At 35.3% G+C, this 26,460-nt stretch overlaps 1 protein-coding gene across 12 annotated transcripts in view; it reads left to right on the top strand.

Annotated features, from left to right (window-relative positions):
* Positions 1–26,460, top strand: part of LOC109439476 (fibrous sheath-interacting protein 2-like) — a 162,118-nt gene that overhangs the window by 71,316 nt on the left and 64,342 nt on the right. For 10 of the 12 annotated variants that reach the window (XR_016022329.1, XM_088800767.1, XM_088800770.1 and 7 more), the window contains 5 exons: positions 16,127–16,239; positions 17,049–17,094; positions 18,259–18,365; positions 20,461–20,524; positions 25,858–25,915. Coding sequence is in view for 10 of the 12 variants with exons in the window: in XM_088800767.1 (XP_088656893.1) it covers positions 16,127–16,239; positions 17,049–17,094; positions 18,259–18,365; positions 20,461–20,524; positions 25,858–25,915 (388 nt within the window). In the remaining 2 variants the exon portion in view is untranslated. Of the gene's footprint in view, positions 1–16,126; positions 16,240–17,048; positions 17,095–18,258; positions 18,366–20,460; positions 20,525–25,052; positions 25,212–25,857; positions 25,916–26,460 lie in introns of those variants that run through there. The other 2 variants (XM_088800773.1, XM_088800774.1) reach the window with 1 other exon arrangement.

Raw genomic sequence — 26,460 nt, 5'->3', positions numbered from 1 at the left:
GCTTTTGCTGCATCCCAAAAATTTTGGTAGGATGTATTTTCATTGTCATTTGTTTCTATGTATCTTTTGATCTCTCCTCTAATTTCTTCTTTGACCCAGTCCTTCTTTAAAAGTATGTTGTTTAGTCTCCATGTATTTGTGTTTTTTCCCCGCTTTCTTTTTACAGTTGATATCCAATTTCAAAGCCTTGTGATCAGAGAATATGCATGGTATGATTTCAATCTTCTTAAATTTGTTGAGACTGATTTTATGTCCCAATATATGGTCTATCCTTGAGAATGTTCTGTGTACACTAGAAAAGAATGTTTAGTCTGATGTTTTAGGATGAAGTGCTCTATAAATGTCAATTATGTCCATTTCATCTAATGTGTCATTTAGGGCTACTATTTCGTTATTTATTTTCTGTTTGGATGATCTATCCATAGCGGTCAATGATGTATTTAAGTCCCCTAGTATAATTGTGTTTTGGTTAATTTCTCCCTTTAGTTCTGTTAGTAGTTGCTTGGTGTATTTCGGTGCTCCCTGATTGGGGGCATAAATATTGATGACTGTTATGTCTTCTTGTTTTACAGTCCCCTTCACCATTATGAAATGTCCATCTTTGTCTCTTCTTATCTTTTTCACCTTGAAGTCTGTTTCATCTGATATCATTATGGCTACACCTGATTTTCTCTGGGTACCATTTGCTTGGAGTGTCAATTTCCACCCTTTCACTTTGAGTATGCTTGTCCTTGTAGCTGAGATGTGTCTCTTGGAGACAGCATATGGTTGGGTTTAGTTTTTTGATCCAATCTGCTACTCTGTGCCTTTTTATTGGTGAGTTCAGTCCATTTACATTTAGGGTGATTATTGATATGTGAGGATTTCCTGTCATTCTATCCTTAGTTTTCTGGTAAGGTTGTGTCTCCATTGTTTCTTTGCCTTTTTGTTGTTGTCTATTATTTCTGTGTGGTGGTATTCTATGATGTTTCCCTCTGTTTCTTCTTTTATTTCAGTATATATTTCAATTCTGGATTTATTTTGAGTGGTTACCCTTAAGTTTATGTAAAAGAAAGTTTGATATTTAGAGTATTCCATTTTCTTCAGCACGCTTACTTTCTCCATTCCCATATTCCGGTTCAGGCCTTTACTCTCCCCCTTTTTGAGTTGTGGTTGCCACAAAGTGTCCCTGTTGATGGTGGTCGAATAGCCTCCTTTAGTATTTCTTGTAGTGCAGGTCGTATATTAGAAAATTCCCTCAGCTTCTGTTTGTCCGGAAAGGTCTTTATTCCTCCTTCATATCTAAAGGATATCTTTGCTGAATATATTATTCTTGGCTCATGGTTTCTGTCTTTCAATAGTTGGAATATTTGGTTCCACTCCCTCCTGGCTTGTAGAGTTTCTGCTGAAAAATCTGATGATAATCTAATGGGCTTTCCTTTGTAAGTTACTGTCTTCTTTTCCCTGGCTGCCTTGAGGATTCTTTCTTTGTCGTTGATTTTAGACAGCTTCAATACAATGTGCCTTGGAGAAGGTCTGTTGGGATTGAGGTAACTAGGTGTTCTATTTGCTTCTTGGATTCGAGGGTCCAGTTCTGTCCACAAATTTGGGAAGTTCTCAAGACAATTTGTTTGAATTTATTCTCTGTTCCCTTCTCTCTTTCTTCTCCTTCTGGTATGCCCATTATTCTTATATTGCTCTTTCTGATGGAGTCAGAAAGTTCTTGTAGAGTTCTTTCATTTCTTTTAAGTCTCAAGTCTCTTTCTTCTTCTATTTGTGTCATTTCCAGGTTTCTATCTTCGATGTCACTGATTCTTTGCTCCATCTGGTCAACTCTACTACCTAAGCTGGTTATTTCATTCTTAATTTCTTCTATTGAGTTCTTAATCTCCAGAAATTCTCTTTGGTTCTTTTTTAAGATTTCAATCTCTTTCGTAAAATGCTCATGCTGTTCTTTGATTGAGTTTCTGAGTTCCTTTAACTGCCTATCTGTGTTTTCTTGTATCTCATTGAGTTTTTTCAGAACTGCAATCTTGAATTCTCTGTCATTTAAGTCACATATTTCTGTATCTTTAAGTGCCTTCTCTGGAGATTTTTCACTTTCTTTCTGAGCTATCTTGTTGCCTTGGTTATTCATGGCGATTACTGGTTTACTATTTCTCTTCCTAGACATCTACAGGAGTGGCTTCTGCAACAGGTTGATAGGAAGAGGTCTTTCTTTTGTTTGCCAGTACTTGTTGGTAGAATGTTTTATTATTTCTCCAACTGCAACTTATTTTCCTTCTCCCACACAGTAGTGCTATGTTTTCTCTGCACTATTCCAACTTCTCACACAATGGGGGGATTCCCTGGGAGACGGGCTTCTCCTCTGTTAAAAGTTCGTCTAGGTCACAGGGCGCAGTGTCCCGGTGGGTATGCGGAGAGCTGTTGATGTTCCAAAGCTCCTCCAGCTCCTGATTCAGAGCCCGTATATTTCAGCAGTTCTGTTTACTCCTGCAGGGATCCGCCCAGATAGGTGGGGTCAGGGGCGGGGTGAGTTGTGAGAGGTGGCCCAGAGCAATGGCAGCGACCACCACCACAGCCGATCCTGCTTCCACAGCTCTCTCCCCTTTGCCGGAACTAGTTGGGCTGTGAATCTGTGTCGGTGGACCACAGTTTTCAAAACAGCAAATTTTCTGTTGTTTTGATCTGACACTGCTACTGTTTCGCTTCTCGCATGGGGCAGGTGGGGACGGGGCAAGCTCTGGGAGGGGAGGGAGGGGGCGGCTAGTCTCAGTGCCTAAGGCTCCGTTCTCTGCTCGGCAGTGCGGGCTTAAACCACCGTTTTCAGCCTTTTTCCCTCAGTCTTTTCTCCGAGGTCTCTGCCGTGAGCGTTGGGTTCAGCCGTGTTATATGCTGTCCCCTCAGCCCTGTGGAGCCCTGGTGGAGCCCTAGCAGTCCGAATTCTTCCCTCTCCTGCAGCTGCGGTAGTTCCGGGAAGCAGCGAGCTCGGAGCACTGAGCTGGGTCTGCGTCCTGCGCCCGCGCGGCTCTGTCTCCGCGCGCTTCTCCCTTCCCTTCTCCCTCCACTCGCGCGAATCTCCCACCTGTAGGTGATTTCAGTCGGTAGTGGGCCTCTTCGTCTTGCCTGTCTGCTCTGCAGGGAGTCCTTTGTGGAGTTTTTGTTGTTCGATTATTTGTAAATTCCAGGGGAGCTTTACAGAGGCTCACCTCACGCCGCCATTTTTTTACAATTCATAATATTTTGAGGAACCTCCACACTGCCTTCCATAATGGCTTCACCAGTCTGCATTCCCACTAACAGTGTATAAGGGTTCCTTTTTCTCCACAGCCTCTCCAACACTTGTTACTATTTGTCTTGTTGATGATAGCCATTCTGATTGAGGTGATATCTCATTGTGGTTTTGATTTGCATTTCTCTGATGATTAGTGATGTTGAGCATTTTTCATATGTCTATTTGCCATTTGTATGTCCTCTTTGGAGAAATGTCTCTTCAGGTCTTCTCCCCATTTTTCAATTGGGTTGTTCGTTTTTTGTTGTTGAGTTTCATGAGTTCCTTGTATATTTTGGATATTAGAACCTTATCGGAGGCACCGTTTGCAAAAATCTTCTCCCATTCAGTTGGTTGCCTCTTTATTTTGTCGATGGTTTCTTTTGCTGTGCAGAAGCTTTTAAGTTTCATATAGTCCCATTTGTTTATTTTAGCTTTTACTTCCACTGCCTTTGGAGTGAAATTCATAAAATGCTCTTTAAACCCAACGTCCATAAGTTTAGTACCTATTTTTTCTTCTAAGCAGTTTATTGTGTCAGGTCTTATGCTTAAGTCTCTGATCGATTTTGAATTAATTTTGGTACATGGTGACAGATAGCAGTCCAGTTTCATTCTTATGCACATGGCTATCCAATTCTCCCAGCACCATTTATTGAAGAGGCTGTCTTTCCTCCATTGTATGTTTTTAGCTTCTTTGTCAAAAATTATCTGTCCATATTTATGTGGTTTTATATCTAGGTTCTCAATTCTATTCCATTGGTCTATGTGTCTGTTTTTCTGCCAATACCATGCTGTTTTGATTACTGTAGCCCTGTAGTACAAGCTAAAGTCAGAGAGTGTGATACCTCCATTATTGTTCTTTTTTCTTAAGATTGCTTTGGCTATTCGGGGTCTTTTGTGTTTCCAAACAAATCTGATGATTGTTTGTTCTATTTCTTTAAAAAAAATGCCATTGGGATTTTGATGGGGATTGCATTGAATCTGTATATTGCTTTGGGTAATATGGCCATTTTAACTATGTTGATTCTTCCAATCCATGAGCACGGAATGTCTCTCCATTTCTTTTTGTCTTCTTCAATTTCTTTCTAAAATGTCTTATAGTTTTCACCATATAGGTCCTTCACATCCTTGGTTAAGTTTATTTCTAGGTATTTTATTCTTTTTGCTGCAATTGCAAAAGGAATTGTTTTTTGTATTTCTTTTTCTGAGATTTCATTGTTAGTATATAGGAATGCACTGGACTTTAGCACGTTGATTTTGTAGCCAGCAACTTTACTGTATTCATTGATTGTTTCTAATAGCTATTTGGTGGAGTCTTTAGGGTTTTTTTATATATAGCATCATGTCATCTGCAAAGAGTGATAATTTAACTTCTTCTTTCCCAATTTGGATGCCTTTTATTTATTTCTCTTGCCTGATTGCTCTGGCAAGGACTTCCAACACTATGTTCAAAAGCAGAGGTGATAGGGGACATCCCTGTCGTGTTCCTGAACGTAGAGCAAAGGGCTTCAGTTTTTCTCCATTAATTATGAGATTAGCAGAGGGCTTGTCATATATGGCCTTTATTATGTTAAGGTATTTTCCTTCTATACACATTTTATTAAGTGTTTTAATCATAAATGGATGTTGTGTCTTGTCAAATGCTTTTTCTGCATCAATTGATAGAATCATATGATTTCTGTCCTTTATTTTGTTTATGTGATGTATCACATTGATGGATTTGCGTATGTTGAACCATCCTTGTGCCCCGGGGATGAACCCCACTTGGTCGTGATGAATAATCTTTTTAATGCATTGTTGTATTCGATTTCCTAGAATTTTGTTCAGGAATTTTGCATCTGTATTCATCAGAGTTATTGGTCTGTAGTTTTCTTTTTTTGTGTTGTCCTTACCAGTTTTTGGTATCAGGGTAATGTTGCCCTCATTAAATGAGTTGGGGAGTACTGTCTCTTCTTCAATTTTTTGGAAGAGTTTGAGCAGGATTGGTATTAGATCCTCTTTGAAGGTTGGTAGAATTCACTAGTGAAGCCATCTGGTCCCGGACTATTGCTTTTGGGAAGGTTGTGGATGACTGATTCAATTTCGTTACTGGTGATCAGTCTGTTTAGATTTTCCAGTTCTTCATGGTTCAGACTAGGAATGCTATATGTTTCTAAGAACTTGTCCATTTCTTCTAGGTTATTAAATTTGGTGGCATATAGTCCTTCATAGTATTCTTGGATGAACCTTTGTATTTCTTTGGTGTCCGTGATAACTTCCCCATTTTCATTTCTGATTTTGTTAATTAGTGTCTTCTCTCTTTTTATCTTAGTGAGTCTAGCCAACAGTTTGTCAATTTTGTTAATCTTTTCAAAGAACCAGCTCTTTGTCACATTAATTTTTTCTATTGTCTTTTTGTTCTCCATTTCATTTAGTTCTGCTCTGATTTTTATTATTTCCTTTCTTCTGCTGACCTTGGGTTTCACTTGTTCTTCTTTTTTTCTAGTTCTTTAAGGTGTAACATGAGGTTATTTGTTTGGGATTTTTCTTGTTTCTTGAGATAGGCCTGTAATGATATAAATTTCCCTCTTAAAACTGCTTTCGCTGCATCCCAAGAACTTTGGTAGGATGTATTTTCATTGCATTTTGTTTCTATGTATCTTTTTATCTCTCCTCTAATTTCTTCTTTGACCCAGTCATTCTTTAAAAGTGTGTTGTTTAATTTCCATGTATTTGTGTTTTCTCCTGCTGTCTTTTTGCAGTTGATATCCAATTTAAAAGCCTTGTGGCCAGAGAATATGCTTGGTATGATTTCAGTCTTCTTAAATTTGCTGAGGTTAGTTTTATGTCCCAATATATGGTCTGTCCTTGAGAATGTTCCATGTACACTAGAAAAGAATGTTTAGTCTGATGATTTAGGATGAAGTGCCCTATATATGTCAATTATGTCCATTTCATCTAATGTGTCATTTAGGGCTACTATTTCGTTATTTATTTTCTGTTCGGATGATCTATCCATAGCGGTCAATGATGCATTTAAGTCCCCTAGTATAATTGTGTTTTGGTCAATTTCTCTCTTTAGTTCTGCCCTTAGTTGCTTGGTATGTTTCGGTGCTCCCAGATTGGCGGCATGAATATTGATGACTGTTATGTCTTCTTGTTGTACAGTCCCCTTCACCATTATGAAATGCCCATCTTTGTCTCTTGTCATCTTTTTCACCATGAAGTCTGTTTCATCTGATATCATTATGGCTACACTTGATTTTCTCTGGGTACCATTTGCTTGGAGTGTCAATTTTCACCTTTTCACTTTGAGTCTATGCTTGTCCTTGTAGCTGAGATGTGTCTCTTGGAGACAGTATATGGTTGGGTTTAGTTTTTTAATCCAATCTGCTACTCTGTTCCTTTTTATTGGTGAGTTCAGTCCATTTACATTTAGGCTGATTATTGATATGTGAGGATTTCCTGTCATTCTATCTTTAGTTTTCTGGTAAGGCTGTGTCTCCATTGTTTATTTGCCTTTTTGTTGTTGTCTATTATTTCTCTGTGGTGGTATTCTATGATGTTTCCCTCTGTTTCTTACAGTATATATTTCAGTTCTGGAATTTTTTTGAGTGGTTACTCTTAAGTTTAGGTAAAAGAAAGTTTGATATTTAGAGTATTCCATTGTCTCAGCACACTTACTTTCTCCATTCCCATATTCCGGTTCTGGCCTTTACTCTCCCCCTTTTTATGTTTTTGTTGCCACAAATTGTCCCTGTTGATGGTGGTCGAATAGCCTCCTTCAATATTTCTTGTAGTGCAGGTCGTGTATTAGAAAATTCCCTCAGCTTCTGTATGTCTGCATAGGTCTTTATTCCTCCTTCATAGCTAAAGGATATCTTTGCTGGATATGTTATTCTTGGCTCATAATTTCTCTCTTTCAATATTTTGAATATTTGGTTCCACTCCCTCCTGCCTTATAGAGTTTCTGCTGAAAAATCTGATGATAATATAATGGGCTTTCATTGTATGTTACTGTCTTCTTTTCCCTGGCTGCCTCGAGGATTTTTTCTTTGTCGTCGGTTTTAGACAGCTTCAATACAAGGTTCCTTGGAGAATGCCTGTTGGGATTGAGGTAATTAGGTGTTCTATTTGCTTCTTGGATTCAAGGATACAGTTTTGTCCCGAAGTTTGGGATGTTCTCATGAACAATTTGTTTGAATATATTCTCTGTTCCCTTCTGTCTTTCTTCTCCTTCTGGTATGCCCATTATTCTTATAGTGCTCTTTCTGATGGAGTCAAAAGTTCTTGTAGCGTTCTTTCATTTCTTTTAAGTTTCAAGTCTCTTTCTTCTTCCATTTGTGTAATTTCCAGTTCTCTATCTTTGATGTCACTGATTCTTTCCTCCAGCTGGTCAACTCTATTACCTAAGCTGCTTATTTCATTCTTAATTTCTTCTATTGAGTACTTAATCTCCAGAAATTCTATTTGGTTCTTTTTAAAAATTTCAATCTCTTTAGTAAAATGCTCATGTTGTTCTTTGTGTTTCTGAGTTCATTAAACTGCCTTTCTGTGTTCTCTTGTAGCTCGTTGAGTTTTTTCAGAACTGCAATCTTGAATTCTCTGTCATTTACGTCACATATTTCCGTATTTTTAAGTTCGTTTTGTGGAGACTTTTCACTTTCCTTCTGAGCTGTCTTGTTGCCTTGGTTATTCATGGCAATTACTGATTTAGGATTTCTCTTCCTAGACATCTACAGGAGTGGCTTCTGCAACAGGTTGATAGAAAGAGGTCTTTCTTTTTTTTTCCAGTACTTGTTGGTAGAATGTGGGTTTTTTTCTCTGACTGCAGCCTTTTTTTTCTCTCTCACACGGTCGTGCTATGTTTTCTCTGCATTATTGCAGCTTCTCACACAATGGGGGGATTCCCTGGGAGATGGGCTTCTCCTCTGTTTATAGTTCACCTGGGTCACAGGGCACAGTGTCCGTATGGATATTCGGATAGGTTTTGAAGTTCCAAAACTCTTCCTGCACCAGATTCAGAGCCCGTATGTTTCAGCAGTTCTGTTTACTCCTGCAGGGATCCACCCAGATAGGTGGGGTAGGGGGCGGGTGAGTTGTCGTAGGTGGCCCAGAGCAATGGTTGTGACCATCACCACAGACGGTCCTGCTTCTACAGCTCCCTTCCCTTTGCCAGAACTAGTAGGGCTGCGAATCTGTTTCTGGGGTCCGCAGTTCTCAGAACAGCAACTATTCCGTTCCTTTGATCTGACACCGCTACTTTTCCAATTCTAGCACTGGGCAGTTGGTGGCGGGGCAAGCTCTGGGAAAGTAGGGAGGGGGTGGCTAGTCCCAGTGCCTAAGGCTCCGTTCTCTGCTTGGCAGTGAAGGATTAAAACAACGTTTTCAGTCTTCTTCCCTGAGTCTTTTCTCCGTGGTCTCTGCCGTGAGCTTTTGGTTCAGCCGTGTTATATGCGGCCCCCTCAGCCCCGTGGGTCACAAGTGGAGCCCTGGCAGTCCGAGTTCTTCCCTCTCCCGCAGCTTCGGTAGTTCTGGGATGCAGCGAGCTTGGAGCATTGAGCATTGAGCCAGGTCTGCGTCGTGCGCCCGCGGGGCTTTGTCTCCGCACTTCTCCCTTCCCTCCTCCCCGGCTCACGCGATTCACCCCCCTTTATGTGAATTTAGAAGTGGGCCTCTTCGTCTTGCCTGTCTGGTATACAGGGAGTCCTTTGTTGCGTTATTATTGTTTGATTAGTTGTAAATTCCAGGGGAGCTTTACAGAGGCTCTCCTCACGCCGCCATTTTATGACATCAATCCAACTATAAGCTTTATGGATTCCATTTTCAAATTCAGAGATTTTTGTACAGCACACCAATGAGTTCTTACAGCACACACAACAATGACCACACCAGCCCCACATCTATTGAAATGTAGACAGTAAAACTAAAAGCTCAGTCTCTAAAGCAATTACCTCACACAAAATGATCTAAAATTCTAGTGTTTAATGCAGCTCAAACTGGTCTCACCGATGTCAAATAATCTCAGAAGTATTGAAAGAAAGGATGGTAGATGGAAAATAGTTTCCAGCCTCACCAATTTACCAATCTATCTGGCACAACTGTCCAGGAATCAGACCTACACGTTTAAGCATAGTTAGGAGACATAGTCTATTAAAAGATGCATTCTGAAACTGTATTGATACATAAAGGAAAGGGGGGGTTTTCTATCTATATCTACTCTCTAATAGGGTAGAGTTGTATGTGAGTCATTTCTATCTTTTTTTGTGAATTTTAGAAATGCACAGTGACATCACAGGTTATGTTATTATTAGAAGTGCCCCCTTCCCATTCATCAAATTCAAACCTTCCTACTTTCCATTTTATCACTGAACCTTAACTATGAACTCTGAGAGGGTCACATCCTTTTTTTTCCTTATGGGCAGTTTGCCCTACATTTTACTGCTAGCAACTCTCAAGCAGCATTCAGAGCCCTGAATTCCCTATAGTCCCTGCTTCTAACCTTGTCTCTGTACGTTGTCATTCTCAAAAACATATCCTCAGGTATTTATTTTGGTTTTTAAATTATCTTAAGAGCAAAATGGAATTTTTTGTACGATTGCATGAATTTTAACATATGTATGGATTGGTTGACCTTTACTACAATCACATAAGAATAGTTCCAACATACTAAAAATTTCCTTTTGCAAGTCACACCTTCCTCACTCCCACTAATAACCCCAGGTAACCACTGATATGTTCTCCATCACTATAGTTCCCTCTACCCCTTAGAGAATGTCTTAGAAATGAAATCATATGATATTTGGCCTTTTGATAATGGCTTATTTTACTTAGCAGAATGCCTTGGAAATTCATTCAAGTTATTGAATGTGTCAATAGTTTACTCCTTTTTTATTGCAGAGTAGTGTTCCATTATATATAAGCACCAAGGTTTGATTATGCATTCACCACTCAAAGAAATTTATTTTTTTTCTAGGTTTTGTTGTTTATGGATAGAAAGATTAGCAATATTTGTTGTATTCAGCATTTTGTATGAACAAGGACTTATTGGGATCTATGGTAAATGTATGTTAAAGTTTATAAAAAACTGCCATACTGTTTTCCAGAGTGGCTATAACATTTTGCATTTCCATCAGTAATGCATGAGAGATCCATTTGCTATGCATCTTTGCAACCATTGGTATTACCACTAAGTTCTATTTTAGCCATTCTAATAGATGTAGTGCTATCTCACTGTGGTACTGTGGTTTTCATTTGTACTTTCCTGATAGCTAATGATGATGAATATCTATTCCTATTCTGTTTGCCTATTGTAACTACTGCTTGAAGCTTTTTGATCATTTTTAATAGGGTAGTTTTCTTACTGTTGAGTTTTAGGAGTTATTTGCATATTCTGAATACAAGTCTTTTTCAGATATGTGATTTGCAAATATTTTCTCTCAGTCTGTGACTTGCCTTTCTTTCATTTTGTTCCATTGATTGATCTATGTGTCTATCCCTCATCATTGCCTTGATTACTGTAGCTTTTTATTGTCTTAAAATTAGGTATAATTCCACCAACTTTATTTTTTTTCTTCAACATTTTTATGGCTATTTTAATTCATTTGCCTTTTCCATGTAAATTTCACAATCAGCTTGTCTACAAAAATTATGCTGGGATTTTTGTATATGTGCTACCAAAGCGAGCACAGGCTGGGGTTTTTGAATAGAGTAAATTAAATAAAAATAGATCAATCTGAGGGGGCAAAAAGTCTTTACAGGAGCTTCCAATCCATAAACATAGTATCTCTGTTTAGGTTGCCCTTCAGTTCTTCCATACACATTTTGTAGTTTTCAGCATAGAGAGCTTGTATATGTTATGTTATATTTGCACATAAACAGTTCGTTTTTGGTACTGTTGTACATGGTATTGTTAAAACTTGGTTTCCATTGTCCGTGGATATTGTTTTTGTCTCTTTGTACAGATTTTTTAGTGGTTGTTCTAGATAACAATGTACTTAGCTTTTCACAATCAATTATGAATAAACATTTTAGATCCTTAAGTGGAATGTGGAAATCTTACCACTATATAAGACTCCTTATCTCTCTCACCTTTGTTTTGGTTGTGTTATGCATTATATCTCTATATATTAAACATCCACTTAGACAGTGTAATAAATTTTGTTTTAAATAACAAAATAGGGGAAGAATAATCTTACCATATCTAGTTGACTACTTTCATTTCCGTTGCCCTTCAATTTTTGGTGTGCCAGGTTTCTTTCTGTGCTTTCCTCCCTCCCTCCCCCTGCTCCCTCCCTTCCTTTCTTTTTCTTTTCTTTCTTCAATCTATAGGATTTCCTTAACATCTCTTTTAGAACAGATTTTCTGGCACTGGATTATCTTAGTTCTCCTTCATCTAAGAATAGATTTTACCTTCATTCTTGAAAGATACTCTTTTCACTTGATATAGAATTGTAAGTTAATAAGGTTTTTCCTCCAGATCTTTCAAAATGTTGTTCCACTTCATTGTGTTCTGAGGAGATATCTGCAGTATTTGAATTCTTGATCTCTGCAAGTCATGTGACATTTTTCTCTGGTTAAGATTTTTTTTTGTTTTTGGAAGGAAGTTAGTTTTCAGCAATTTGATTATGATGTATCTTGGTGTAGAATTCATTGTTTTTGTTTCCCCCCACTTTAGCATCCACTGGGTTTCTTCAAACTGTTTTTATCTTTTGCCAAATTTCCCTTAAGCAGACCTCCTTCCTCCACAAAGAAAACTGCCCTCCAAATCTGGTGATTGTCTTAACTGTTATTTGTAAAATATATTTACTACATGAGTGTATATCCTTAAACTATATATATAGACATATATGTATAGATACCATTATTAAGCTACTTTAATGTAACTGATACACAATTGTATCCAGTGACTTGCTTTTTACACTCAGCGTTTCAGAAGTTTTATCTGTGTACTGTCTGACACTTTACTTCATTCCATTATTGACCCTATCCCATTGTGTAAATATACCACAATTTATACATCTGTTTTTCTGTTGATGAAATTAGTATCTATTATTTGAATAATCTTGCACTGAACATTCTTGTACATATATAATTCCCGGTATTCATTGAAAAGAGATTCTCTAAGGGTTGTATGCCTAGATATAGGATTTCTCCTCTTCTGAGAAATTATCTTTTCAAATCTTTTGTCCATTTTCCTCCTCTGAGAAATTATCTTTTCAAATCTCTTGTCCATTTTCCTACTGGGTTGTTTTCCTTATGAATTTGAAAGACGTTTTTAGTCATACTAGACATTCGTTATTACATACACACATATGTACATATATACATACAGCAAATTTCTTCTGATCTGTGTTTTGCTTCTATTCTATTTTTATTTTTTTGATGTACAGAAGTTCTTAATTCAATGTAATATAATTTTACATTTTTTCCTTCATGGTTTGTATATTTTGTTAACTTTTATTTGAGGTCAATTTGTATGAGTTCTTTTTGAGATGGCAAAGGTATTAATATTTTGTCTTATTTATGTGGCAAATATTTCCACAGTTTTGTAGCTTTTCTTATTAAATTCTTCAGATGTAAACAAAAAGCAACAGAACCTAAATGTGCTTAGCATTCAACTTCAACGGTGGAGAGGTGGAGACGTTGGTTTTGTCTAGGCCCTTGATCTCTCCCTGCCCATATTGTTTTAAAGCACCTCCCACTCATAATGTAATTTCTTCCATCAATATGTCAACATGTATCTAAAAGATAAGGGTCAGTTTTTAAACCAGAACCACAATACCATTATCACATTGCACAAATTAATAATTCTTTAATGTAGTCAAATATTTAATCATTATTTAACTTCCCCATATCATGAATGTCACAAAAACATTTTGATGTTACTTTGAAGCTACATTGACGCACACTGCCATAGTTTCTTGTCTTTTCAGACTCTTTTACTTTATAGGTTCTCTTTCCATATATCCCTCTATCTCCCTCTCTTTTTTAAAATTACAGTTTATTTGTTGAAGAAACTGAGTTGCTTCTGTTGAATTCCTCACAGACTGGACTTTTGATGATTGCAGCACATAGATAAAACTTCTGAAACATAAAGCTGAGTGTAAAAAGCAAGTCACATAAGACTGGATACAATAGCATATCAGTTATATTGAAGTTTCTTAATAATGGTATATATATATATATATATGTCTGTGTATATATATGTATATATATGTATATATACGCACACACACACACATATTCCCCTATGTGGTATAGTTATATACGTTATTTCTTCTGTATTTCCTATGAAATATTAGTTAGATACACTTTTAGGTTCAATTTCCTTAGCAAAAGTGATTTATAAATGTTGGTGTGTGTCTTCATTAAGAGGCATGTAATATCTCATTTTTCTCTTTGTGATATTAGCAGCCTGCATTCAAGGCCTAGATCTATTCAATAATTAGGGACTGCAAAACTGGGATATTTTGATTCTATAATTCCTTCATAGATTAGCTGGAATACGTCTATAAAGAGAAACGTCCCCTCAACTACTACTTGGTTACATTGTCACATAGGATACTTAGGAATGACAGACAAATATTTAATATTTTGCCATCATTTACCAGTTTTTAATAGAATGAATTGGTTCAGTAGCATCTTCCAACAGTGAGCAATTAGTTTTGTTTTGTGTCATTATGGATTCACAGATTTAAATAAACTCGATGTGCTTCAAAACGGTGCCGTTCTTGTGTTTATTAATGCTGAAATTGTTACTGCTCTGGCCAGTTGGAGACACTTCAGGATAACTCTTTGAGTCCTTTATGACATAACGCTAGTGTTTTTTTATTGCTTCCTTGCTATCTGGGAAGACAGGAAGATTACCCAAGCTTATCTTGTACACCTTCAATTTCTTCAAACTCTATTGAATTTTATTGGCATTTTTGAAAAGATAAAGTGACTATCTCTCTAGATAGATAGATAGATAGATAGATAGATAGATAGATAGATAGATAGATATAGGTATAGATAGATATATGTAGATACAGCTATAGGTGGACCCTATTTCTGGACATTCTTTTCTGTTTTGTTGATCTATTTGTGTGTCCTTATGTAAATGCAATATTCTTTCAATTACTGTAGGTTTATAATAAGCTTGAAATTTCAAAGTTTGAGTTCTCCAACATTTGTTATGCTTCTAGGGTGACTTAGTTATTCTAGGGTCCTTACATAGCCTTCTGGGATTTTATTTGGGTTCACCTTTCATTTCTTGTTCTTGCTGGCTAGGACCTCTAGGATGGCAATGGACAAAATTGTGACTGTACATTCTAATCTCGTTCCAAAACTTAAGGGAAAGAGATCAATATAAATTAGAATATTGGCTCTAGACATTTGAAGATAGCTTTTATCAGAGAAAGGACATAACCTCATATCCCTAGTTCACGAACAGGCTTTATCATTAATGGGTGTTGAATTTTATCATATTTTTTTCCTACATCTTTGAGATAATCATCTAAATTTTCTCCTTTTTTCTCTTAATGTGGCGAATTAGTTTGACTTACTTTTGAATGTTAAACCAAGTCTGCATTCTTGGGATAAACTTCACTTGTTCATTATGAATTACCTTTATTATATATTATTAATTTCAGCTAATTTTATTTATACTTTTTATATGTTTGTTCATGGGGAATATTGACTGAGATTTTCTTTTCTGGTAATATCCTATAATGATTTTGATATCAGAATGATCCTGGTCTCAAAATATGATTTGGAAGAGGCATTCACTCCTCTTCAATTTTTTGGAAGAGTTTGTGTAGACTTAGTTTAATTTCTTCTTAGATATTTGGTATAATTCCAAAGTCAAGTCATTTGAGACTGGAGTTCTCTTTGAGGAAAAGTTTTTAATTATATATTTAATTTGTTTAATACATATTAGGTTTTCCATAGTATTTATTTATTCATGAATGAGATTAGGTAGTTTGTGTTGTTCTTGAAATTTGTCCCTGGCATTTATTTATATTTTTAAATTATTGCCCATTTTTCATAATATTCCTTTACTATCATTTTTAGTATTATTTATAAACTCTGTTGTATTGTTATCTCTAATTTTCCTGATGCTAAAAATTTGTGTCTTCTCTTTTTCTTGATCAATCTGGTTTGTCAGTTTTTGAACTTCTCAAAGAGTCAGCTATTTCATTTTCTCTCTTGTTTTTCTACTTCTTTTATTTTTCACTTTGATCTTTACCATTTCCCTTCTGCTTACTAAGTATGGACAATATGTGGAAGAATTGAAATGCCAATGCACTGCTGAATGGTATGTAAAATGGTAAAACCACTTTGGAAAACAGTTTGGCATTAAACACATATCTACCATATGATCTAGTCATTCCACTACTTAGTATTTACCCAATAAAAATGAAAAAAAATATGTTCACACAAACACTTGTGCATGAACATTCATAAAGGTTTAGTTCCAAGAGGCAAAAACCAGAAACAACCCAAATACAGGTGAGTGGATAAATAATTGGGAAATATCCATACCATGGGATACTTCTCAGAAATAAAAAGGAACAAATTATTAATACATGCAACATTATGTTGAGTAAAAGAAGCCAAGAGTTCATACTATATGATTCCATTCATATAAAATTCAAAAAAATTCAAGCTAAGCTTGTGTGAGAGGTAGAGAGCAGTGTTGTCAGGGGATGAGAGGAGAGGGATGGATGGATTACAAAGGTGGATGATAAAACTTTTGAGGGTGATAATGTTATTTTGATTGCAGTGATGGTTTCACAGTTGTAGACATTTTAAAACTATTCAATTTAAATGAGTGCAGTTTATTGTATTTCAGTTTTACTTCAATAAGTTGTTTGTTTAAAAAAACCACAGTGTTTCTATTTCATTTCTTTTTAGAACCTGCAGCAAATGCTATTCATCAATGTCTAAGTAGTTCAAAGAATGCCAAAAACTCAGCAGCTCCATCTGTTTTTCAGACAGATGCACAACATAATAGCACTGAAGAAAAGGTATAAAGTTGTCTCAAACTTTTGTATGGTGATTATTAATTTAGCTAGTTAACTTTCACTTCTATGAATTATCTCCTTCACTACTATCATAGTACTTTTTGGTTAGGGATATCGGGGTCTATTCATGAAACCTGATCCATTTCCCTGAAGTGTGGAGTTACCTCTGTGCTACACTCACTATGTAATTTAGCAGAAACCAGTCCAAGCAAATATTTAGCAATTATAATGATATTAATACCTAATATTTATTGAGCATCTACTGTTGGCCAAGCCCTGTGTTAAGCCAGAGGAAGGGAAAATGAGGAAACTAAGTCACATAGGATACCAAGATGAATAAGCCATAATCACTTGAGGATTCGTTGTCTAGTGGGCCACATAGACACAGTAAAATGTTATTACAATCAAAAGAGGGTCTGGGGTGATAAATTCTGAGTCGAGGCAATGCATTCATTAAGCATTAGATTGGATTGGAATGGGTTGGATTGTATTTCCCTGAGACAAATTGTATGACTCTAAATTTTTAAGACAACCATTGAATGGATTCTATGATTTAAACAAAATATGGAACAGGAGGAACAAATTTGTGCATTGCTACATATTGAACTCAATTTTGAAGTAGTTAAATTTGAGATCCCTGTGAAAGATAGCATACGATGTTAGTAAGATGTATTCTCCCTGAGACAATTTTCATGAGACAATGAGGGGATAAAGCGGGGGGGAAAATCTTTATTTGGGTTATAGAAAGCAAAATCTTTTTCAGAAGTTCTGTTACTCATGAATGCTTTTCTCTTTAATGTTGTACCATATAGAAATATGGAGTGATAAATAAAAAATCAAGTACTGGCAATGATAGAGGTAAGAAAATGAAAAATATAATTCTTTTGTTACTTAAGTACATAATTGAGGTTTCATTATATAGTTTTCCAAGGTATTTGTTCTACCTGATTATAAAAATGTTGGTTGTTTAGAAAATAAAGCATGGTATAAATTTGTTTATGCATATAGATGTTATAATTAGCCCATATATTTGAGTGATTGCTTGATGAGTATGGCTTTTGAAGTTTGCAAACTGTGGAAAAGTTAGGGTCCCTGCTGTGGCTATTTATAATGATAGGTAAAGTAAGTTACTGACATATTGTGGTGCAGTAGGTTATGGTACTGAGCCAGGAAGGTCCCTATGGGGTCCACTGCCATCAATTCCCCACAGACAATACATCCTATTTCCTACGTAGCCTGGAGCAGAAAGCACATTGACTAAGTTTTTATCTGCCTTGTTAGGGTTCCAGAAGTCACTAAAGATCCATGCACGTCCTACATATACACATAGAAAACAACAGACACCTCTATTCAGTGGTCATTGAAATTCAATATAAAATCAAATTCATCATCTTCTTGATTCTTCTATTTCCCCCAGGAACAAAACCTGAGTTATCTTTGACTCCTTCTTTCTTGTGTTCTGCATTCCAACGTAGCCATTTTCTGCCTAATCTACCTCCTTAACTGGTCTTACCCTCTCTGCTTTTCCATGCCCATAGCTTCTGCCCTGGTTTCCTCCATCCCCTACTATTTCAGTACCCTTCCTCCAGTTTTGTCCTCCTGTTTTTAATCTGCCATACATTTATTGGGAAAGCAATCTCCCTAAACATAGCTTTGGTTATTCCCCTATTCGAGTCATTAGTGGTTTTCCACTGCAGACTGAATGAAATGCAAACAGTTAATTCAGGCCATGGTCTGAGGTTAGTTAGCGGGATTAAGCTGCCATAATATTAAATGGATTAAGATCAGAGGTTAAGGATTTCAGTCTTGTCCTTGAGAGTAATAGTGAGCCACTGAAAACTTGTGAATATCAAAAAAGGTCATAGTATTCTTTCAGGTACTTCCTCAACTCAAATCCATTATTATGGTAATCCAGTGATTGTGGCCTCTCAGCAGAGAGAACACTGGGTCAATTCATTAATATTCACCCTCCTTACAGCAATATTATCTTCTCATATTTAAACGTATCTCTTCTTCCTGTAGGAGCTATGTACATCTCAGCTAAAGATTCAATTACATCGGCTCAAACTTCACCCACAAGAAATATTCCCAGATCTTCACAGTCTCATTTGGGTCCTACAAAGCATGAGGTATATAATATTGTTTTTCGCCCCAAATGCAAACAGAATAAATGAGGTACCATTTTATGGTACCTCATCATCATTGGTATAACAAATTTTCATTCATAAAGTGAACATACAGAATAGGTTTATTCCCTGAAATTAATCATGCCATAATAAAATTTTAATAGCCTTAGGATAGTCTTCCTAAATATAGGCTATCATGATAGTTCACAGTATGTACCTTCAGCCTTAAGAGGAAGTATCAAATTGGATTTCTTTGATTGGGCTTTGACTAGTACTGATGGATTATTCCGGGACAGTCATACTATCTCTTCCCATTGCCTTCTGACCTATGATCAGTTACCTGCGGTGAAAAGTTACCAGCAAAGAGTCAGGGTTCAGCTGCTGGATGTAGCAATTTTTTTTCTCTATGGCTTGCCAACTTATTATTATAGAAGTCAAAATCACATCTTCAATTTTATTAGTAGCACAGTGTTAATTGGTTCAACTGTGCTAAAGAGTTAACATGGTTTGAAAGAGATTTCAATAAACTGGAAATTTACTAAATTCTTTCCAAATGAATTCTACTTGATTAAGGTAGAAAGTGGCATCATTTTCTGTGATCTCTAACGCATAATACATGGCATTATATTATGCATAACTTCTAAAATGTAGTATGTTTACCATAATATGCTTTTTGTACTGGAGTTTTATTATAAATAAACATTTTACAGTTCAATGTTCTATGTCAGCATCTACATTAAGTGTGATGAGTCAGGAAAAGATTTCTTAACAACTTTGACATTTGAAGTTGTGATATTGTCCAATAGATTTCAAAGGATATGTCCTTTACTAAAAAAAAAGGAAAAAAATAAACTCCTTATAAAACAGTGCCTAAATTTTATTATTGACCTTTTTTGGGTAATGGGTATATTAAATCCACCACCCACATTGATCTCCAATGAGTATCATATGTCCACAAGTATCTAATTTATTATGAGAAATGGCTTTTTATTATAAGTAATTACGCTGTTTTCAACATTTTCTATATAGGCTTCCTCTGTCATAAAATGTATTTGTGGTGGCTCATGTTTGTCTCTCAGACCTAAGAAGAAAAGAGAAGTTCTTGTCCTGGATTTACCTCTCTGAGCAGGTCAAGTTCTTGGACACGTCTAGAGAGCGACATCCTTATGTATTCAGGAAACCTGTTTTCTGCCTTCAGTCTCCGCCTAAACTTTTCTATGTTGTTAACTTTGTTAAAAAAAAACACACCTATGCTTTTGTTTTATTGAGTTGACTAACTTCCTTACTCATCAGTGCAGTTGTTTTGGAATACCAGTGAATACTATTAGGCAGAGAAGTGTTAACGTAGGAGGCATGACACTGCTGTCTTTAAAAGGGCCTGCTTGCAAGGTTGTCCTTTGGCCAGTGTTTGGGAACTTGGCTTTTCTAACATTCCCCAATGGGTATGGAGCTTTTCCTAACTGAATGGGTGGTACACTATACCTAGACACTGCAAACAATTTTTGCCGAAATCTGCTTTTCTCTTGGGAAGGCTGGAATCTGGCGATGCATTCAGGCTGTGTTCACGACCAGCCTTCAGTAAAAACCTTTGAGTGCTAAGTTCCTAATGGACTTCCCTGGGCAGACACATAGCACACCTGTTCCTGCATTTCTTATTGCTGCATGGCCTCTCACAGGAGAGAGAGAACATCAGGAAGACTATACATGGATGTTTCCAGACTTACCTGGGTCTGTTCTCTTTACTTATCCTACAGTGTATCCTTTTCTTGTAATAAATCTTAGATGTGAGTAAACGTATATTCTGAGTCCCATGAGTCTTAACCAACCGCCAAATGTGTAGGTGGTCTTATGGACCTCCTATGACACAACGATGAACATTTGAATTCTGTAAATGATAGATGTATTATAAAATCACAAAATGTATGTACTTCTTAAAAAGTGACAATTAAGGGAAGTTCTCAAAATCTGAAATTTCTGTATTTCAAATTTATGTATATGTATATATATTTTGTATATATATGTGTATATATATATATTTTTTTCAAACTCTCGATAAAAAGACCTTTAAAATGTTTGTTTTATTGTTTGGATTATACAGAAGGAGCTAAATGCTGTTTGGAGTGAAAGACAAAACAAAAGATCAGACTACATCTGTGAATCAGGTAAATATCAGCAACAGCTACTGAGTAAATTATGCAATATTTTAATTCATTCTTTCAACGAGCATTTATTGAACTGCTTCATGGCGGGTATGGTGCTAAATATTGAATTAAGAAAACCAATGGTTCTTATCCAGGGCTATTACAGTGAAGTGAGGAGACTGTCATGTCAATCACTACAACCCAATATTAATAAAGACAGTAGGTATGTAAACAAATCAGAGCAAGTACAGAGAAGACAGTGCCTAGGTCTGCCTAGGGTAGTCTGGCGAGCCTTTGTGAAAGAAACATACTAGAGACATCAAAAAATGAGGAGTTTTATGTTTTCATTTGAGAAAGTTGACACTTTTAATGTTAATTGTTCTCTTTCTTTGAACATTGAATGCCTTTCCATTTGTCTTAAGTATTGTTTCAGAATGTATATATGACAGATACAACATGTAGATAAATATATGTGACTCATACACTCTGGAATGCTGTATCATTAATACATTCAGATACCATATATGTGTGGATCTGTTTCTGATTTCTGTATCCTGTTCCAAAAGACCAGTTTGTCTGTCATAGCGCTAGTATCACACTCTTGATCCTTCATAAGATTTTGAGATCAACAAAGGAAATAAAACTCATACTCTCTGCCCCACCTGCCCACTCCTACCACTTTCTTGTTCTTTTCTGGTAGTGCCTTAGCTAATTATCACCTTACTTTCCTCCAAACAAATTTGAAATTGATCTCTCTCTCTCTCTCTCACACACACACACACACACACACACACACACACTGCTGAGGTGTTTGAAATTGCAATGAAACTATCAATCAATATATAGAGAATAGGTATCTTTAGAATACTGATTCTCCCCATTAATGTAAACCGTCTGTCACTCTATTTAATGGAAATTACACTTCTTTACCTTGTATTAAGTTTAGTAATTTTCTCCAGATAGCCCTTCTACATGTTTTGTTAGATTTATTCCTAGGTACTTAATACTTCTGTTGTTATTTAAAATGGTATATTATCTAACTGCTTGTTGCTTATAGAAATGTAATTGATTTCTGTGTCATGATTATGTGTCCAGCAACCTTTCCAAATTCTGTAATTAATTATTCTTCCTTATCTGTTGATTCTCTTGTTTTTTAATATAATTATATCATCTACAAATAATGAAAACTTTGTTAATTCCTTTGTAATTTTATAGTTTTAAATTATTTCTGGCACTCTTCCCATTCTTAGGGCCTTCATAGAGATGGCAAACAAAGTGATGAAAGTGGACTTTCTGTCTTCTTTCTGATTTTAGAAAACATATCTTAAAATTATTCACCATAAAATGATGTCTACTGTAACATCTTGGTATATAACAATGCCAGGTTAAGGAAATACCCTTCTGTTTGTAATCTACTAAGATTTTTTTTTAAATCATTGAATGTTCACTTTTTAAAAATGTATTCTATGTATCTGTTTACTCATTTTTTTGTTGTTAGAGCAATGATGCATTGCTTGATTAAATTATTTCTATTTATTATGTATTGTTTTCCTCATACACTTTTACATTAGGTTTTCTAGTAATTTTTTAGGATTTTATTATCTAGGTTCTTGACAGAAGTTGGGCTGCAATATTCCCTTCTCATAGTATCCTGGTCTGGTTTTCTTGTCAAGATGACAATAGCTTCATGAGTTGCACTGCCTCTTTTATTATTTTCTGGAAATTTCTAGAGTTGGAATGATATATTCCTTAAATGTTTGGTAGAAATCACTGGCAAAATATTTAAGCTGGTCCTAGCTCTCTTAATGAACAAAAAATTTTAAGCTACAAATTTAATTACTTTAGTGATTCAGAACTATTCACATTTTCTATTTATTTTCAAGTTTTTGTCAAGTTACACTTTTCTTGTAAATTTATTCAATTTTTCTAAATTTTCAAATTTATTGGCATAAAGTCATCATATATCCTATCCATACAGATCAGATGATTGCAAGGCAGTATGCCTAATGGGTAAGGACATATACTCTGACCCCAGACTAGCTAAGTTGAATCCATACTCCAACACTTAAAATTTATGTTTTGCCAATTTATTTAACTTTGTTCTTTAGTTTTCCAACTATAAAATGAGAATAATAATAGTACATAGTTCATAAGATTACTATAGCAATTTAATATGTTAATATTTGTAAAGTGCTTAGAACAATGTGTGACAATTGGTGATATGTAAGAGTTTTAAATGTCCTGCAACACTTGCTGTGCAACATTTTCATTCTTTTCTAAATCATATCTAAATTCCATCTTCTTATTTTGTATTCATGAACTAGTTTTTAAATTTTAAGCATTCTGGACTTCTAGTTTTATTTTTGTGATTGATTTCCAATTTAATTGCTTTATGGACTGAGAGCACGGTCTTTATACTCTCATAAAGAGAGCAATTTATGAAGAATTGCTTTATTGGCTTAGCACACATAATGATTTTTTTTTTACTGTTCTGTGTGGTTGAAAACAATAAATGTTGTCAATTGGGTGTTCAATGTTCTAAAAATTCCCATTCAATCAAGATGTTTAATTGTGCAGTTCGATTATTTTATATACTTAATTTTTTTTTACTCTTCATTATAAAAATTATTGGACATGATAAGATAGTTCTCAACTCCTCCATGTCGCTCTGTCCATTTTTGCTTTTAATTTGTTGATCTGGGTTATTAGACATATCCAAGGTTATCCTGGTGAATTGGATCTTATTACGTATTATACATTGTCCTTCATTGTAAATGATGTTTGTCTTAAATTTAAAACGTCTGATATCAATATAGCTATATCAGCTTTCAATCATAATGTCTTTATATGTTTAGATGTGTCTCCTGTAAACACTCTTCCCCTAGATTTTGCTTTAGTTTTATTCAGTCTTCCAATTTACTACTTTTAACTGAATTTTAGCCACTTATATTTATGTTAATTATAAATTGTTGGAAGATTTTTTACTGCCTTATTTGTACTTTCAGTTTGCCTTTCTTTTTAGTATTTTATTCTTTTCTTGCTTTTAGAGTATTAAATTTATTTTTTAATTCAGTTTTCCTTCTACTGGTTTGGAAATTGTGTACTATATATTTCTTTTGACAATTACACTTAAATTTTAACATAGATACTTAAAGTAAAAGTCAGAGTTAGAACAATTTATTCATTATATCATATTTAACCAATAATTTAGTTTTGAATTTTTACTAGCTAAATTACGTGTTCTATTTTTTATCCAAATTTTATTTATATTTACCCACGTGTTTTCCATTTTTTGTTTACCATTCCTTTTTGCATTTTATATGTTATAGAATAACTTTCATTCTTCCTGAATTACATCCATTCTTTAGAAATATCATTAATGAATACATTTTGGGAGTAAACTCTCAAATTTTATTTGATAAAAACTGTATTTTACCCATGTTCTGGGATATAATGATGGCTAGGTTTACAAGTTCTTGGGGACAGTTATTTTTTCTTAGCACTTTATTTTTTTTCTATCGAGAATACTTTTTATTATACAGGTGTCATATACACAACAATTATTTAGGGAACGTTTACAGGCACAGAGTTCAATTCTGAAATTCCATGTCACCCACACACACTGTACTGTGCACTGATCTTCGGGTTGAGCCCAATAGGAATGAGACACTAATTATTGCTTTGTGAACAGAGTTTCAATTAAAAAGAATATTTCGTGTCAAGAAGAGGTCCCAGGATCCTCTTAATTCTTCATACCCTGTGTCTCTGTCAGCCTTTATGCCACTTTAAAGTATGTCCTACCATGACTCTTCTTCCTCTATCCATGCTAAAACTAAGACATAGTTTATTTGTACTGCTACCTCTGTGGCATGCCTTTTTCTAGACCACTCTTTCTCAGAAGATGTAGCTCTTTGGGTTCCAGTATATTTTTAGGGGCTCTTAGTTTTAATTCCCCATTTTGTTTACCCTTGATATCCTGCTTTAACTCCTCTAATCTGCTATTAAGTTTGTAGTTATGGCCAATACTCATAGCACAGACATCAGCTTTAATACTGCTTACCACTCCAGATTTGTGTTCCCCCAAATTTTTTACTCACAAAGATTTCCCTTACCTTCTTGAAAGCTTAGCTATTTTTAAGAAGATGGTTGTAATGTTTTATACATAATTCTAGGCAATTTTTTTTAGAATATTCATTGCAGCTTATTATTAGAAACTGTAGAAGAGGTTTTTGTTTGTTTTTTATTGTGCTTTTAAAATAGTATTGTTTTCATGATTAATTTCTCAGGTCAGTGCACTCTGAATTCCCATTACTTCTTCTCCAAAACTGAACACACACAAAAACGTATCTACAGAAACAAACTCAGAAAGGTTCATAGGATTTAAGTAAGAATTTTTATACATATCATGTGTACCTATTTTTCACTCATTTATTGGAAGAAACAAGAGTAACCATTTAAACTTGACTTTGAATTGGCTCTAATTACCAATATTACTTTCTGTAACCAGGACATTTTTTCTGTCTAAAACTTGTATTTGTTGTATAGTTGCATAATTGACGTACACGAATCCAGTGTGCCTGTAGAGATGTTCTGCACAAGGACTCCCTGTGTCATCTGCATCCCGAGTAGTTACTAAAATCCAGGAATGGAGTCTTGCTAGACAATACTTAAGTGGGAAAAGACTGACAGACAAATCAATGAATAAATGGTGAGGAAACATACTGATTAAATTATGCATTCAACAAATAAACCATTTTAAATTATGCGTTCAACAAATAAATCACATTAAATAATATGTGTTTAGTGGTAAGTTTATATCATAGTCTGAGAGACAGAAGAGTGAACTCTTAATTACAATATAGCATTATGAGTTTTACAATAGAAACATACAGCATATGTAAGGAGAAATAGAGAAGGATATTTACTTACTTAGGCAAGTTGCAAGGAAAGCTTTTTAGAGGACTTAACACAAGCTGAATGAGACCTAAAACATCAGAAGTTAAAAGAAGGAACGAGGTGCTCCAGACAAAGGAAATGGCAAAAACAAGAGCCCAGAGGCATTGAAAACATGGTATATTTAGGAAATTATAAGTCATTCTGTGTGTCTGGATCACAGAACCCATCTGAAAGAATAGCCAGAGAAGACCCTGGATAGGTAGGTAAGAGCATCAGATTTGTATGCTATGTTTTATGCCTTGCTTAAGAATTAAGACTTCATGGTAGAGTCTCTGGAGACTTTTAACCAAGGCAGTGACAACAGAGAATGAAGACCTAGTATAGCATATTAATGACAATTTTACAAGTTGCTGGGGCAGGATACAAACTAATTATAATTTTCTTTTCCTGATAAATAGGACTTCAGGCTCCCGCCACAGCCCAGGGAATTTTCCCTTCTCATATTTTCTCAAATACGTAAGTATCTAAGGAAATTAATGTGTAATTATAAACTAAATATTTTAATAATTACATGAGCTCTATTCAACAGTAAATGATTATGTGGGCTCCTTCATTCTTGTAGTTCTATTTTTAATTAGTGAAAATTCTGTCTTTTGCAAACTCTCACCACTAGGTTTCAGCTGTAAGATAGACAAAGTAAATGTGTTCTTCCTTCTCTATTTCGTTATCCCACTGGGTTTCTATACTTCCCCTACATTCAGAATCGTTATGCCACTTTCAAGTATGTCCTACTGTGACCTCTCCTCTTCAGGTGTGTTTTCAGAATCTGAATTTGTTCCTTTGCCTTTCTCCACTTTGAAATTTATACCATTCCTTTGGCTTTTTGAGATTATTGGCTTCCTAAGGATGGTAAATTAGGTTACTGTAAGTATTGATAATCAGTTATTCCTCTCTTAAAGGGTATTTGCAGTATAATCCAAAATAATAATCTCTAATGGTAGAAATTACAAGTCTTTAGAAAAGAAATTTTTGGGGTCTGAGGGAATTTCATTCCTCAAACC

The sequence above is a fragment of the Rhinolophus sinicus genome, chromosome 9 (genome assembly GCF_057876585.1).
Source record: "Rhinolophus sinicus isolate RSI-liver-muscle chromosome 9, RSI-T2T, whole genome shotgun sequence".
NCBI lineage: Eukaryota > Metazoa > Chordata > Mammalia > Chiroptera > Rhinolophidae > Rhinolophus > Rhinolophus sinicus.
The sequence above is the reverse complement of the archived record's forward strand: the minus strand, read 5'-3'. Positions and strand labels throughout refer to the sequence as shown.